Raw genomic sequence first — 17,540 nt, forward strand, 5'->3', positions numbered from 1 at the left:
AATCTGGGAAAGAGAAACTTAAAAGTTAATACTAAGAGAAAAGACTTATTTTTATTATTTTAATTCTAATCATGCAAAAATTATTTCATGACAAAATAATTAAACAGAATACATTCTACAAAAATAATAATAATAATAATACAGAATACTGAGGAACAAGATGAATATTTCCAATGAAGGTTTAAAATGTGAGAAGCATTAATATCATCAAGCTCGTCACCAGTAGTGAGGTTAACCTGGGAGGGCCATCAAATGAACCGGTGAAGGGGAACACAAATGCACTGCCATGGGGAGCAACACTTCTCTCAGTTCCATTTTACTCTCAAGCCCAGACCTGTGTAAATAACACATCCCAATGATTTAACATTCTCTCAATTTCTTATACTCTTCAAGGCCCAGTAACGATCCCTTGACTTTGAGCCAATCTGCTGGTTTTGGCATGATAATGGCAATGTATCCTTCTCTATCTGCCTGGACAAAAAAAAGGCAGATGAACTAGAATTATGAACAATAAGTACAAGATACAAATGACAGCTGAAAAATAAATAACCATAATCACTATCATTTATCATATCACAATTTTTTAATTACCAGTTATACATGCACCTAACATAATAGATCTTGAACTCACACCACACATTCCATCCTTTTATTATGGGAGGAGATGATATTTTAGCTAGAGCTCATTGGCAAAAATCACTTTCACATAACATGAACTCAAACTAAAGGTAAATCAATGCCATGGTTCCTGAGGAGGTCCTCAAATGCGGGAGACTCGGTCTGGAATTAGATAAGAAGACTTCAAAAACGTATTCATGCATTTAGAAGCGAGATGCTTGAAAAATCACCCTCTCTTTTTTGATAAAGTAGCAAGCAGTTTATTGAAAAATCATGAAATGCTAGGGAAATCACCATCCCACCATTTTTTAGGTGGATCAATTGCATACAACCTGTGTACAGGTTCTCTCTTTTCTATTAAAAAACTTTAATTACTTCTATAAACCTCAAGGAGTTGGCTTAGTGGTTCTTTCGAGTCCAAATCTTCTGTCCCACTTTTCCTACTCCACCCTATACTCCACCAATAAAAACTTGCCACATGTTCACCTAATTAATTAATTACTACCATTAATTAATAATGGTAGTATTAATAAGTCAATAACGGTAGTATTTAATTAATTAGGTGAACATGTGGTAAGTTTTTATTGGTGGAGCATAGAGTGGAGCAAGAAAAGTGGGACAGAAGATTTGGACTCGGTTCTTAAGGCCTCATGATATCTATGAGATCCTGGGCCTGAAAGAGGGAATAGTCGGATACTTGAAGAGGTATGGATACCCTAGTTTGTCAATAATAATAATAAAATTACCATCTTCATGCGTCATCACTGCCATTAATTGCAACAGTATGAGAACAACCTAATTCTACATGGCCACCACCACACTTCTCATCCCTTCCGTATAATAATTCTTATTTCCTTGGGTGTCAATCAACTGATTTTCTATACACTAGACATCTCAAAAAATTGTCTTATAAGTCTCCTTGATAATTTTCTAGACAGCTGAACCTACCAATACATTCTACTTCATTGGATTAGCTTAGGGTTAGATTAACTTCATAGAACTGCAACCACATGTTTGTTGAAACACCAATGATGAAGTTCATGAAGAAACTATAAAAAAACAAAAAAAAAAATTGCAACTAAAATAGAAATTCAAGATTCCTCATTTCTTTGCATAACAATTAAGTGCACCTGGGAGGTGTTTAACCCATAAAAAAAGCATATGTAACCTACAAACACAACACCAAGCATGCACAGACGCACATACAGAGATTGTATATTTTCCCCAAGTACCCTATAGAAAGCCATCTTCTAGACGCAAACTAGTACTAATTTGTATTCTAGAATATGACAGAGCATTTACTACAGCTTTAAGCTTCTATTCTCACCATTCTCTCACCCTTTTTAATATTAATTCTATTTTTTACATTAATTTCAACGCTTAAGGTTGTCATATCTTGCATAATTAGTTGGGCTGCATCTTCTAAGTATATTTTCCAATAAACTTTCTCACTTGTATAGAGATAACGCAGGAGTGCATAATCTTTATTTTTTTTGGAAAACGTATGCCAAAGCAAATGCCTTGCCAGCACTGGATATACCCTTTTCTAAAACTAATATTGGTAAGACCCATCTTGTTATGTTATGCATGCTGGGTACTAAAATTAAAGCTGCATGCATCCAGGGTCTTGATTCCACAACCTTACCTTCCATCACATTTTTATGGGGTAGTAAATGACATTTGGGCTAGAGCTCAATGGCCTACCACAGAATCGAACTTGACAAATAAATAAATTGCTAAGGAATCTAATAGCTATAGATCATGAAATATTCAATTATACCCCAAGGGATAGCACAATCAATTAGAGACCACTCCTTGTGAAGCAGAGGTCACTAGTTTGAACCTCGCCTTACCCCTCCCCCTAGGGGCCAAAACTTATAAATTAAAATTTAAAAAAATTATGAAATATTCAATTATACAAAGAGCTAAATGGCAATTGAACTTATGGCTAATGTTTCTTTTATTTAAAATATAATGAAGGAAACAGTCAAGAGCACAATGCTCCAATTTCTAAAAATTTGAAAATTGCCCAGTGAAAAAGCTAATGTAAACATGTAATATGAAAAAAGATTATAAACCAGAGGAGGACTTGAAGTGCAGCAAAAATTCAAGACAGATATATTATACAACTAATTATACTATATGAACTTTGAGTTAGTATAAAAGGTTAATTATTCTCACCGATGAATTAAGCAATCCCGGCTGCTTGATTAACCTATCATTGACTTCTAATAGAGAGCCTTTCACACAACATCTGTCAAGCCACTACAACCTCTTAACTTTATATCAAAAGAATTTAGAAGCAAATACAAATAAAACACCCCCCAAAAGGGAAAGGAGAGTTAAGGAAGAACTGAAGAAGATACCTACCTCACAATATAAGAAGCATCATCCGTGTTAACTTTACACAAAGCTGAGTTGGACTCAAAGTGCTGTGCATTCTGCAAAAGAACATCTCCGATTTTAATCAAGTATAGGCTTGAAAGCGGACGTGAAAGTATGAAACAAATCATCAAGAAGGAAAATGAGTACTCATGAAAAAGTAATTTATACACATTTGAAGCTATATAATAGGCTATATATACTCCAAAGAGCGCAATAGTTTCAGCCTCTAAAAATACAATAGTAGAAGCATACTTTATATCACAAAACAACTTAATATGATGCACCAAGTCGTGCTGAAAACTGATTTATATAGACCTATACCCAAATGACTCTTTTCATCTTGAGATTAGAATTGCACAGCAGTATTTTTCTAAAATCTGCAGCAGAGAATGTTACGTAATTTAAATAATATTTTAGAATTACCTTCCAAACATTAATTTGATTTCTGAATTCCATGCATTAAAAGATTAAAAAAATATAAATATAAATCTCTTCTCTTAATGTTAGAACTTAGAAACTTAAAACACTAACATGAATTCAAATGATAATAATAGCAAACTAATTTCTTCAAATAATGGATGCATTGCTTTAGTACCTTCTTGCGCTTTCCGGTGACCTTGATGCCGCTGCGATCAGACTTCCCAACGTTGAAATCAACGGCCGTGATACCACTTGTATCTTTAAACGCCACATGCGTCCGAGCCAATCCAATCACACACAATCTATTATTTAAAATTAAAAAAAAAAAAAAAAAAAAATCAATTATCAAGATTATGAAATTTCTCCAATTTAACATACAATACCAAAAAAAAAAGCAAGATAGGTAATGTACCCATTGGCATGGCGATAAACGTACTGATCGTGTCCTGGCTTCGTGAAATCTAAAAATTTCAAAAAATCGAAATCAGTGAAACTTCGTGAAATCAGTTGAGTGGAACATTTAGTTAAGTAATCGATTTTGATTTCTCAGCAATAAGATCACAACAGAATAAAGTAATGTGTGTGTGTGTGTGGTTATGTCGTACCTGGAGCGAAATAGGAGACGAAATTGGATTCAATGGCAGAGGGAGGAGTGAGAGGGAGATCGCGTACGTCAGGTACGAGAATCCTATGTAATGAGTCTTGTTCTTGTTCCTGTTCGTGTTCGTGTTCGTGTTCTAGATTTATTGTGTGGTCGACGCTGTGGTCCTTCATTGAAATCTAAACAAGATTTTGTTTGAATAGGATCGAGGCCGGTCCGTACAATTTCAACAAAGCTTGGCTCCTTTCAGTTTCAGTGCGTGAGCTTGAGCTTGAGCTTGAGTCAAAGGTCGCTATGGCGGCTGTAGGTTCGGTTCTGTGTTGTGTTGTGTTGTGTTCGGTTCGCCCGAGTAGTCGGGTTTTGGGCTAAGCTGGTTTTAGTAATTGGGCTTGAAATTAGCGACCCTTTTATGCGTTTCAAATGGCAGAATAATGGGCCGGGCTCAGACTAAATATCGGCCCTGAATTCAACAATCAGGCCTGGCCGGCTATAAAGCCCGTTAAGAAGTGTATGCGAGAGAACGACTTGTATGTTTTCTTCTTCTTCTTCTTTTTTCCTAATTATCCACTGGTAGGGTAGCACAGTTTTATACAGAAATGACACGTAGCTTTATATTATTATTATTATTATTATTGAATGACGATTTATAATTTTAGCGTAGCTATTTTGGAACGGACTCGGCTGGCACTGGACCTTTGTGATGGCGACCTAAAATGGGCATCTATCATAGTGTACTGGACCTTTGTGATGGCGACATAAAATGGGCATCTATCATCATTATGAAAACGGATTTAATACGCTAGAAAACTGGACCAATATTTGCTCATTTTGAAATGACAGGTACTTTTTTGTTCTTATCATATGAAATTTGTGAATGTTTGCTTTTGCTATTATTTTATTTCCTTATTATGAAGGGATAAAGTTGGAACTTGTTAATAGGCTTTTTTTTTTTTTTTTTTTTTTAGTACTTTTGCTAAATATTGCAATAAACAGAGTTTATTGGTGTTATAGATACTGTTCAAAATTATTTGGCAAAATGAGAAAAGAGACTGAATTTCAGCAACACCATTGCCAAAACCTTAAGAAAAAGTATGAGAGAGAAGAAAGATAAGTGATGTGATGGGGAGGGAGAAAAAATTGAATTTCGGTAATGAGATTACCGAAATTCTTGTCCTGCCCATGGAGTGCAAGCTCCTGTCCGTGAAGTGCCCAAAATGCATGCTAGGGGGAGTGCCCGAAAGGGAAACCAATTGTGTCAACCAAGTTGTTGAAATTGTAGGGAATGGAGGAGAGAGAAAATATGAATTGTGGCAACCAAGTTGCCGAAAATGGGAGGAAAAAAAAATTGTGGCAACCAAGTTGCCGAAATCTTGGGGAGGAATTTTTTTTTTTTTTTTAAAAAAAATTGTGGTTGATTTGTGGCAATGCCAATTGTAGGGGCTGTTTTGGGGCTCAGGCCTAACAGACAAGCGATTCTGGCCCAAAAGTCCCTCAACAATGAATTTGTAGAGAGTAGATTACAGAACTAGGTCTTGACAGAGTGAACATAGTTATGAACAAGCCATGCAACCATTTGGACGTGGGGATATTCCTCTAAGCTTCCTGGGATAACAGTCAGTGGGGCTGTATCTTATGCCTTGTTCCTCCAATTCCTTTTCTCTTTCTCTCTGCTTTTTTCTTCCTCTTTTCCGCCATCCCCCGGTCATGGGGATTTTCTTCTCTTATATAGCATCCTTCCTACGATAATGACCCTACACTTGTTAATCATCTAGGCCTCTACTTGAGTGCCTGTCCCATAGGACATCTTCCTTCTTTTCTGTGAGTTGCACTGGCCAAGATAATTCTATTCTCCTGTCCTTTCCACATTAATGCGGCTGGAAAAGTAGCTTCCTTGCATTTAATGCGGCAGTTGTGGTTGCCCCCCCCTCCCCCCCCCCCCCCGGAACGTTCTGCTTTTTTTCTTGATCTTGGATGACCTTTCTCCATGTAAAGGGTGTGAATCGGACTCCCATTTGGTGCGTCCGAGGAGGTACTCCTCCTCGGACGCCACTAAGCAAGCCCGGCCCAACGTGATTGGGCTGGGGGGTCCTCTGCCCGTGTCTTTGCTTCTTATTGTGGTTGGGCCTAGTACAAGTACTATGGCCCAACGTTGACTGGCAAATTTTACCCCCACAGCACTGATGAAATAGAAGAAAAAAAAATTGTGGCAATTGATTTGTGGAATGGCATTACCGAAATAGAAGGAAAAAAAAATGGTGGCAATTAATTTGTGGCAATGGCATTGCCAAAATAGAGGGGGAAAAAATTGTGGCAATGGCATTGCCAAAAAAGAAGGAAAAAAAAATTGTGGGAATGGATTTGTGGCAATGGCATTACCGAAATAGAAGGGGAAAAAAACTGTTGCAATTGATTTGCCGAAAATTGGAGGAGAGAGAGAGTTGTCTGAATAAAAAATATATATAGTACACATATTCTTATTCTCCAGTAGTTTTTTTTTTTTTTTTTTACTAAAGCAGTTTGGTTTGTGTGTATGTCATGTTCTTTCATTTCGTATTGTAAAAGTACCCTATGAAACAAATAATGATAGATTCAAGCACATTGAGTACATTGATTCTTATTCTAAAAAAAAGTACATAGATTTTTATTCAGATTCCTGTCCATGCATGAAAGAAAGTTATGGAAGAAAAAAATGATTGATGTACATATGATAAACAAATAAAAAACAAAGAAACTGAGATTTTTGCAGAGATTCTTTGTAGTGAATATATATTTATAGTTAAGTAATTTGTTTGTATCAGAGTCTCTCATCTTGTTATGTGGCAATTGATTTGTGACAATGGCATTGCCAAAATAGAAGGGAAAAAAAAAATTTGTTGCAATTGATTTGCCGAAAATTGGAGAGAGAGAGAGTTGTTTGAATAAAAAAAAATATTTTGAATTCTTATTCTAAAAAGTACACATATTCTTATTCTTTAGTAGTTTTTTTGACCAAAGTAGTTTGGTTTGTGTGTATGTCATGTTCTTTCATTTCGTATTGTAAAAGTACCCTATGAAACAAATAATGATAGATTCAAGTACATTGAGTACATTGATTCTTATTCTAAAAATAAAAAAAGTACATAGATTCTTATTCAGATTCATGTCCACACAGGAAAGAAAGTTATGGAAGAAAAAAATGATTGTTGTGCAAACAAAAATGAAAACAAAGAAACTGAGATTTTTGCAGAGATTCTTTACAGTGAATATATGTATATAGTTAAGTAACTTGTTTGATTCAGAGTGTCCCATCTTGATCTGTGTTGTGTTGTATTTGGTCAATTTGTGTATCTAGTTATACATTTTAAAATCTAAGAATTTAACTTATATGAAACTTGCAACCTATTTAAATAGCACTAATGTTACTGAAGTTTCCACGGTTCTTATTTTCTACTCTTTTTCCCCTAAAAGTTCCATCAACATTTTTCTCCACTCTTATTCCCCTCAGAATTCTACCAACCATTTTCAATTCATGCGTGTCATATATTCTACAAACAACTATGAGGAACAACACTTGCAAATATCTATTCGTTATTTATCTCTTACAAGGTGAGTTACATCTCTTAAGTAGTTACTTTTTTTTTTTTATATATAATATTCATGTTGATATGTTTTAGGGGCATAACTAAGCATGAAAATCTTGTTTTTGTTAAATTATTTGTTCACGCAAATCTTGTTTTTGTATTATATGTTTTGCAACATGAACTGATTTGTATGATATGTTCTTGCCTAAAATTTCATATAGCAAAAATATGTTTCAAAATTGACATATATTTCCTTAAAGAAATACTTAGTTTGTTAGCGTATAATATACACGTATGCTATAAGAAAACCAAAAAAAAAAAAAAAGGTTAGTATATATATGCTCATAAACCTTAATATCTAAGTTTTAGGTATAATAATAATAAAGAAAATTGTACGATATTAGAAATATTTATTTATTATCGTATGGATGCATGAGAACATTTGCTTCCATCAATAACTTCACTTGACTAAGGCCCTCTACTATTGCTGGAAGGACTTGTTATGCAATGAGATCATTCCTTTGTTGGTTTGCAATAGCCAAATTTAACATATTATTGATTTCAGTTTGCTGCCACAAAAAAAGAAAAAAAAAACATTTATTAGTGCAGTATTATTGAAAAAACTAAAATAATAATTTATTATCAATATTAGTGTAGTATTTTTTTTGTGTAAATAATTTGTTATCAATATTAGTGCAGTATTATTGAAAAAACTAAAATAATAACTTGGTACATATGGGCAGCTGCCTTTGGTGTCGTGAATAGGTGACCATGTTGATGGTACCATGTTGTGTAATCCACACCTAAATGGAAATTGTCATCCCCAACTACATGTTCAACTCGCTTGTTCCAAAGCCGGTAGTATTGTACATACTGCCTACGCCAATTAACACTGGATTTTCCTGTCAACTTTACACAATGCACATATTTATTGAAATTGTCAATAGACCACTTTGGACATCTTTGCAACAACCCAAATTGTCACATGACTCTTTCTAGATGGTAATACTTCACAATTTGGAAGCATAGCAATGGCGCGGTTGTAGTCCATATATGTTTTTCTGCAAGACATCATGGATGCAAATAATTATTATACAGTGTCCAAACAACCTGCAATTCCAATTACAATAACTATGTTATAATCAACCAAGACAATAATATAACTAGTAAATTAACCATTGATGCATTATGATATATTACCTGTTCATTATTATGTGTGTCGTGATTAGAACGGTACGCACGTAGAACATGCATTGGTGTGTGAGTAAACGTTCTCTTGGTATTCCACCTATACACAATTAATGATTGCCACTGATTTTAGGGTTTGGAAGTATCAAGGATAAATGCTATGATATACAATATTGTATAGAAATAGAAAGTAAATATTATACCTGCAACTGTATGGGTCGTCACTATTTAAATTTGTTGGATTTATTGGAATTGGGGGTCAGATATGGAAGATGCTCCCACGCCTATAATTGTAATATGAAAACAGAACCTGCAACCTCCATGCTTTTTTTAATTGCAGCAGTACACAGCTCTTTATAAAAGAAAGCAAGTGTGGCACTACCCCAGTTACACCAAAGTCCACTAATAGCTGGAGAAAGCAGCAACGCAACCTACTTTGGCTCTTATTTCCAAATAGTAAAGCCAAAACCTGGAACACGTATGCCCTAGCATACTATTGGGTTGTTACAGCATTGGCACCCTCTAGTAGGTTTGAGAATGTATTCCTTACCCATGTTATTTTAAGGCCACCATATGCCAATGTTGTTGCAGGTGGTGTCACCCCAAGTGAATTCTCACAAACTGTTCCCCAATCCAAATTAGTGAGCCCGCACACTGCATTGCCACCAATAGGCAATCCTATAATGATTGCTATATCCTGTAGAGTGATCAACATTTTACAAGTAGGTAGGTGAAATGTATGGATTTCAGATCGCCACCGCTCCACCAAAGAAGTGATAAGAGCCCGGTCAATATCTATATGTGGTAAGCGGGTAACATAGTATAGTCTACATTGATGCAAATATAGGGTGATACGCTCGCCTAACTACGCGAGGGGGGAGGGGGGGGGGTGCAAAAGATTAGGGTCGCACTCGTAAGGTGAAAACCTGAATTTTTTTTTTTTTTAAAATGTACAATGTTATATTGTTAATGTTGAAATTATTTTCATGTAAATTGAATAATTGTAGATATTATTAGGACATTAATAAATTTTGATCTCACAACGTACATTACCTTCCATTGCATCATTAGAGATATGATATTGTTGTTGGGTTAGTAGAGAATGATCGAATGGCCCAAGCTCCATTTCAAATATATCCTACATTAAATGTTACAATGAGTTAAACCATGCAACATCCATCTGAAGGTATATTTTTTACAAACCATCTATATAAAAAATTACAAATTATGAAAATAATTTTCAATTAAATTAGGGGGCCGAGAAGCTTACTAAAATTGCGATATGAAGTGAAGGAATGTAGGAATTATAGACTGATACTTGAAAAAAAAAAATAAAAAAATAAAAAACACACACACACACAATCAGATAATCATAAATATCTTCTAAAAAAATATAATCCTAAATAAAAACAAAAGAACAATAATAAAAAATAATAAAATTAATATATAGTGACTACTACAATTTTTTATGCTAAATATTAAATATAACTTACAATGCTTGTAGTTCATAATAAAATTGAAAGAAACTCAAATAAAGGATTTATGAAGCAAAATTTTTAATAATAATAATAATAATAGTTTTAGCAAAAATAATCATACACAAAATAATTAGTATTAACTATAATACAACCATATATAATATTTACAATATATTAGCGTATAATATTTATAAAGCATATAATTAATTTTCATTTCCCAACCTATAACCACCTTAAAAAGTAAAGATTCAAGAAACTTAATAAATTTTTATACCAACTAAACTTTAAAGAAAAAGAAACACAAATGTATGATTTATTGTACTAAATAAAAAAATAATAATAATAATACACATACATATCTTTCATATAAACCAACAAACATATTATGCAATATATTTTTTCCAAGTAATAGATGTAATAATTGATAATAACAAAGTAAAATTGATTATAAAAAGATCACAATGATACAATTTGTTACAATTTTTGTGGTCATATACTAATAATAACAATAAATAATATTAAATAATTTCAAAATTAACAAAACACATACATAAATTTAATTAGAGAGTTGAGATGCTTACTACAATTGTGATACCAACTGAAAGAGTGAGAATTATAGAGTGATACTTGCAAAAAAAAAAAAAAAAACACAATCAGATAATAATAAATAAACACAAAATAACAACAATACTGAAAATGCTTGTAGTCCTAACCATAAAAAATTCATTAATCTAAAATTTGAATAATAACAACAACATCAACAATAATCATTATCATAGGCATACAAACAATATTAACTACAACAATACATAATATTTACAATGTATTAGCTTCTAATATTTACAAAGCATATATTTATACCATAATAATAAATTTGTTAATTTCTAGAGCTGTAAGTTAATAAGCAAAGCAAAAAAACTTACATTAACCCAAAACTTACAATTCTTAGTTGTGCACACTGAAGCAAAGCAGAAGAGTAATTGAACAATCGGAGGATGTAACTTTGTGAGGTAGTTGTGCACACTGAAGCAAAGCAGAAGAGTAAATGAACAATCGGAGGATGTAACTTTGTGAGGAGATGCAATTCTTTAGTGAGGGTACTTGCCTTTTATTACGAAGAGGAGAAATAAAAAGACAAAAAGAATCTCTGACATAGATTTTAGGCGTGATATCAGTAGGTTAAGTTTTATTGGGAATGATCAATGAATATATTCCAAGTAGAGAATAAGAATCAAAGGAAGAGGTGAGTTGATTGGCTGATTGACTCCTCCAATTTTTGGTGCCACAAATTTATTTTTCCTCCTATTTCAACAATTCCATTGCCACAAATCAATTGTCATAATTTTTCCCCCTCTATTTAGACAATGCCATTGCCACAATTGGTTTCCCTTTGGGCACTCCACCTAGCACTAGCACTTCGGGCACTTTACACTCACTTGGGCAACAGCTTTGAGCAACAGGAATTTCGGTAATGAGATTACCAAAATTCAAAATTTTCTCTCTCTTACTTTTTCCTCTTCTCTCTCATACTTTTCTTAGAATTTCGGCAACACTATTGCCGAAATTTACTATCTTTTCTCATTTTATTAAATAACTTTGAACAACACCCATAACGCAAATAAACTCGAGATTCTACAATATTCAGCCAAAAGACTCTTTAATATGATGTTTGGTTTATATTGCGAGAAAGTACGTAAAGAAAGCTGCTCATTCCAAATTTCAGTCTCTATGCTATTTAAGCCTTAATTAGGGTGCATTTGGATTAGGTTTTTTATTTTCTTTTTTAAATGAAAATTATTACCATTTAGCCTTAGAAGGATAGGACACATGCCTGATAGTACGGTTGGTCAAAACGACCTAACATCAACCAAATTATAATAATTGAAAACCAAACACATGTTTATTAATAATTTTAATTCTAACATCGTCGACTTTGACGGTGGCATAAACAACACAAACTTGCATGCAAAGACACTTGCACATTGTCCACATTTATTACTTTGATCCCTGAAGAAGAAAAAAAAAAATACTATCCAGTTGTACTAGAAGAGACACAATAATTTTTAGCTGGGACCGCCTAGCTCACTCACGTTAATTAAATCTACTCGGCTAAAATCATCTAACTTTTCTGCAATCCAGCCTAATCTCTTGCCCACCAGGGATGCTACTCATCTTGATCATGGACTTCACAAAAGCATTATCAAACTCTTCTTGGGAGCTAGCAAACTTAGAAACCAATGCTTTAGTTTTTGGGGTACTGAGTAGAGCTTCATCTGAAGAAAATATACTCTTCCCTTTGAGAAGTAACTTGTAGTATGCATTGTCAAATGCTGTGGTGGTTGAATCCATTGTGATGCCAGCACTTCTCACCTTGTTGTGCTCCGGGCAAATGCTTCTTAAGGTGGCTGCGAAGGTTGACTTCAGTGACGGGTCGATGTCAACGGAGCCATTGAAATTGTGAATTCTGTTCTGGAATGATGAGCAATGAGCAAACCCAAGTGTGTGTCCCCCTACAAATTTGCATCAACAAGATAGTCATTTATATATAAATCAATTTTCATGCAAGTACTATATATATATATATATATATATATGCACAAGATCATAAATATATAGAAATATATATACCTGAGAGAGCCACAAGATCGTTCAAGTTCAGGCCTCTTTGGGAGAAGCTTTGCTGTAATTGAGTGATGTTGAAAACTGGAGCTGGTAATTGGCTAGTGTCGGCTGCTTTTGAGATTCTTCCATCTTTTCTCCCTTTTGGTACTTGCCAAGTGGGACCTCCAGACTAATACATCAAACCAGACCAAAAAAGTACTACCATCAGCTTAGATATCGAAGGGTTGTTATTATTAGTTTATTACTATTATTATTGATTTATTGTGGACACAAATTTTAGTACGATACCAGATTAGATGAGATGGCAATTCATAGTACGATACCAGTCACATGTATTTTAATAAAACGTCTAATCATTAAGTCGTTTTAACAAATCACATAACTATTAAATAAGTTGTATGATAAAAACTATATCTCAATTGTCGTTAGAGTTGTTAAGTAGTGTTTCATTCAAACTTGTATATTATTATTATGATTAGATTCTCCAAAAAAAAAACATAAAATATATATATTATTATTATTATTATTATTATTATTATTATTATGACGACGACTAACCAGAGCAACGGCATCACGAGCCGCCAGAGCCAAGATATCAGCACAAGAGACGACGCCGGGGCACAACTCTTCCACTGCTTTCTTTGCGTTGTCAATGACATAAAATGCATGCAATGAAATGTTAGGAGGTCCGTCCTTTTCTGCCTTTTGATTTCCCTTTGATTCCAGCAGCACAGAAGCATCACAACCCTTAAACACAAAACATAGGTACCAAGTAAATTTTACATAGGAACAACAACATCAAACCTTGTCAGAAGTTTATGCAATGAATGATAATGTTCGGAAAAAGTATTTATGTATAATACATATTTAAGTAGAATTTGTTTCAAAATATCAACCCCTAATTTAATTAGAATTTGTTTGGTATTGGGAATGTTTTATTAGAAAAGTGTGAGTCATAATTAGTTCAAACTAATTTGTTTAACACTATTTATAACTATGAAAAAAAAAATTAAAAAATGTATTAAAATGATGATATGGGAAAATATGGACTACTTTCAAAAACTTATGTGCATGAAAGCATTGAAGAAAGTCAACGAAAAAGTTAATTTTGTTAAATATTATTGTATATAAAGTTATATAGACATATGGATAAAGATACAAACGTATGCTTGTTTGTGTGGTGTGTGTGTGTGGATTGGGGCTATAGATATATAAGATGATTACTCTTATGAAGCAATCGTGAAAGTGCATCCGAAGCAGAGCAGCTGGAACTGTTTTGTCATTTACAATGCCATACTTGACGGCATCGGTGACAGCGGACTCAAGATGTGGGCATGTTTTGTCATAGTAGTTCAAGCTCAGTGCATTTACTGAAGAAGAAATGAAAAGGATTGAAAGGGCTAGTGAAACAAGTGTGGCTGCCATTGTTGAAACCAGTCGACTGAGCTATATTTGTATTATTGGCTAGTTTTTGTCGGTGAAAACTCAGATCGGTGGATGGTATTTATAGTAGAGGCAGAAAATGAGAACACTCAATAAAACACTTGGAGTGGTTAAGGAGAATATGGTGGTTAGCAAATTTGGTGATCAAGAATATTGCTGTCGATTCAGCAATAAATAAATAAATAAAAAAAGAATATTGTTATTGGAGCAGTATTATTGAAGCAAGCTCAAAATACGTGGACAAGCCATGTTACTTTTGATATTGATTTATTAATTTAGAAAGTGATGTTTCAAGTGTTTTTTTGTTTTGACCTTACGAAAAATGACATTATTCAAATGAAGACAAAGTAAGAAAAAAAAAATTACAGTTTTAAAAGACCAGCCGGTTCATTGCCCAAAAGGCTAAAATGAAGGTCAAAACAGGTGACTAATGCGTCCAAAATGTCCAATACATGATAATGGATTTATTTTTGTAAGTTAAAATTTTTATCAAGTAGATCTACTTCCCACCCTTTTGGAGGATAAGGTGAAAACCAAAACGAGTGCGAAAGATTAACCTTGGTGGATAGTAAAATGACTAAAGGAAAACGAAATAATTGCTGGAGATGAAATGGAATAATGCTACGTACTTAAAAATTTTGGCTATTTTAATCACATCTATTAACTGTCTGTTTGGAATCTGCTTATTTTATTGAAACTGAAAATTTTTTTGCTGAAAGTACTGTAGATAAATGTAAAAGTTAGCTGAAATAGTACAATGTAACCTATGAATAGCACAAAAAAATGCAGTGGGTCCCATAAATAGTAGCAAAAATAAGTTGAATAGTAAAATAAGCTAGCTTTTTAATCTAGTGCCAAACACACACTAAATTTTGGTAGTTTTTTTTTTTTTTTTTTTCAGCTCACCACTGACATCATTTTTAATCTACCACATTTGTAGATATCAAATTAAATTTTTTTTATGTTTCTAGATTTACTCGGTGAGACCTAGGGTCTGTTTGGATACCACTTATTACTGAAAATACTGTAACAAAATAATTTTTAATTGACAAAAACATTGTAACAAAAATTCTTTAACATTTTTAGTGTTTGGCCGGTGGACAGTGCCATGGACCAGCCAAACACAAACGCAAAAGGCATAATCTTCACAAAACAAACGCACGCCTAGTGTACTTGATCAACTTTTTCTTGCCAGAAAGTAAGCAAAGGGATGTCCTTTCCATTAGACCAGCTCAGTGACCTAAAAGATTAAAGACCGTAAATACAGAGAAGAATGTGTTTGGTGAAGAAGGTTGAACAAATAAAGGCAACTTTGCGTAATCTTCATATAGTCAACAGCTATGCTAGTGTTATTATCAACAGGCAACGGCAAATAAAAAATTGTGTAACTACATTGTAAGTTGTAACTACTCATAACTAACAACTTTTTGGGAGCATCATAAGTAGCTTTCACAAAATCGTAAAATATGAAAAGGTCTATTGCATTTTATTTTACGTAGTGCTAATAATTGATAAAATTTTTGAAGTAAAATAAATCATACAGTGCTGAAGGAACCATAACAAACCTTTTTTATTTATTTATTGTTTTCTTATATTTTGGTTGGCATGAGCCATAAAATAAATTCGGGATTTAACAAGCATAATCAATGGTGGAGTGAATCCTTTTTTTTGGGGGTAAAAAATCAATGTTAGTCCCATTAAATTTATGTTGGTCTTCAGAATAATTGTATCAATTCAATCCTTGATTTTTTTTTTTTCACATCATTTCAATTTGGTCTTCAGAATTTACTTACATGTTAAACAAAATACTAATGTATCATACTTAAAATTAATGTGGCATATTAATTTTAGAGTAATGTTTATTTCACACAAATTATTTTACATGATTTTATGCGCGCATCTAAAAACAACTGAAATGATAACTTGAAGTTTTAATTGTTTTAGAAACATGCATAAAACTATGTAAAACAGTTTAATACACAACAAGTTTAAACCTTAACTTTATAAATCTGAATTGTGTTAACAGATTGTGACAAATCATTGGCTTATGTCGCATAAATTGCCACGCCAACGACCATGTTGGTATTTATGCCAAATCCCTTTCTTTGCCATCTTTTCATTTCTCTCTCAATCAATGACCAGCTCCTCTCCCACTCGCAATATGACCTTGCCAAAATCGATGTCGTCCCAGCTGCAAAGTGGTTTTGGAGTAGGGTCAATTGATTAATATGATTATGGGTATTGGGTATTTTGGATGAGTGAGGTGGCACGGGTTTTGGATTTTGTTATGAGTATATATGGGAGCGTGTTTTGAGGATGTGTTTGTATCGATAAAGATGGTGACTTGGACTGGTCTGCATTAGGGGTATCTAGTGGTTTCATTGTCATTGTTGAATGTGAGTGGTTCGAATGTTGTGAAAAAAAAAAAGAAAAAAAAAAAAAAGAAGAAGAAGAAGAAGAAGATACTCGCATTATCAGAGGAGAGAGAAAATGAAAGTTTAGCTACAGGTAAAATCTCTAATGATTGAATAAGAAATCTGAGATTCAATTCTCTGCTTATACCAAAAATTGATTAGTATCTTAGTTTGATGATAAATAGCAGAATCATAAAAAACGGACATAATAAGTTGAAACTCTATAAAAATAAATAAAAAATAAAAAGATCACCGCACTCCCTTAGCACAATTGTCACTTCACAACTATAAGTGTTTTTGGAGTGTGAAAGATGAAAGCTAAGGTTCAAGTTTTCAGAATAAAGTTTCACACGCACACAAGCAGAGCCTCAAGGGGGGGTAGGCCCCCTGAGTTTTGAAAAACTCTCTTAATAATAGTACTAAAATGAAATAAAATAAAAAATTTAGAAAAACTTAGTGTGCGTTTGGATACAGCTTATTTTGCTGAAAATTGAAAACAAGAAAAAATAATAATAAATTACTGTTCATGCTTGAAAGTACTGTGCATTTGACTGTTTGTACTATTCATGTCCCATGAACAGTGCAAGAGGTGCTGGACTTAAAAAAAAAAAAAAAAAGCCAAATACATAGAAGAGAGAAAACGCAGATGTGAACAAACCAAACAGACATTTAGTATACGTTTGGATAGGAATTATTTTCCTGCGTCTGACGTTTTGCGTTTTCCTTTTTTTTTTTTTTTTTAATATGCACGCATATCAGCTTTTAGGAGACAAGTGCACTGTTCATGTATTGTTTACAGGACCCACAACCA

The 17,540-nt window shown here is 33.4% G+C and overlaps 2 protein-coding genes across 3 annotated transcripts; both read right to left on the reverse strand.

The window, feature by feature from the left end:
• Positions 1-25: 25 nt before the first annotated feature.
• LOC126712456 (uncharacterized) lies at positions 26-4,342 on the reverse strand. 2 transcript variants are annotated; one of them, XM_050411784.1, is made up of 6 exons: positions 4,029-4,342; positions 3,836-3,884; positions 3,599-3,725; positions 2,989-3,059; positions 2,800-2,872; positions 26-467 (listed from the first exon to the last, which is right to left on the reverse strand). In XM_050411784.1, the coding sequence occupies exons 1-6, from the start codon at positions 4,195-4,197 to the stop codon at positions 372-374; spliced, it is 585 nt and encodes a 194-aa protein (XP_050267741.1). In that variant the 5' UTR covers positions 4,198-4,342; the 3' UTR covers positions 26-371. The 2 variants fall into 2 exon arrangements, with proteins under 2 accessions (XP_050267741.1, XP_050267740.1); XM_050411783.1 differs by having other exon boundaries at positions 26-471; positions 4,029-4,324.
• A 7,786-nt stretch (positions 4,343-12,128) lies between these two features.
• On the reverse strand, positions 12,129-14,419 carry LOC126712457 (peroxidase 64-like). Its single transcript, XM_050411785.1, has 4 exons — positions 14,097-14,419; positions 13,431-13,619; positions 12,879-13,041; positions 12,129-12,760 (listed from the first exon to the last, which is right to left on the reverse strand). Exons 1-4 carry the CDS (start codon positions 14,295-14,297, stop codon positions 12,366-12,368), a joined length of 948 nt encoding a protein of 315 aa, XP_050267742.1. The 5' UTR covers positions 14,298-14,419; the 3' UTR covers positions 12,129-12,365.
• Between the last annotated feature and the right edge of the window lie 3,121 nt (positions 14,420-17,540).

Source organism: Quercus robur, chromosome 2 (assembly GCF_932294415.1).
Source record: "Quercus robur chromosome 2, dhQueRobu3.1, whole genome shotgun sequence".
In the NCBI taxonomy this organism is placed as follows: Eukaryota; Viridiplantae; Streptophyta; class Magnoliopsida; order Fagales; family Fagaceae; genus Quercus; species Quercus robur.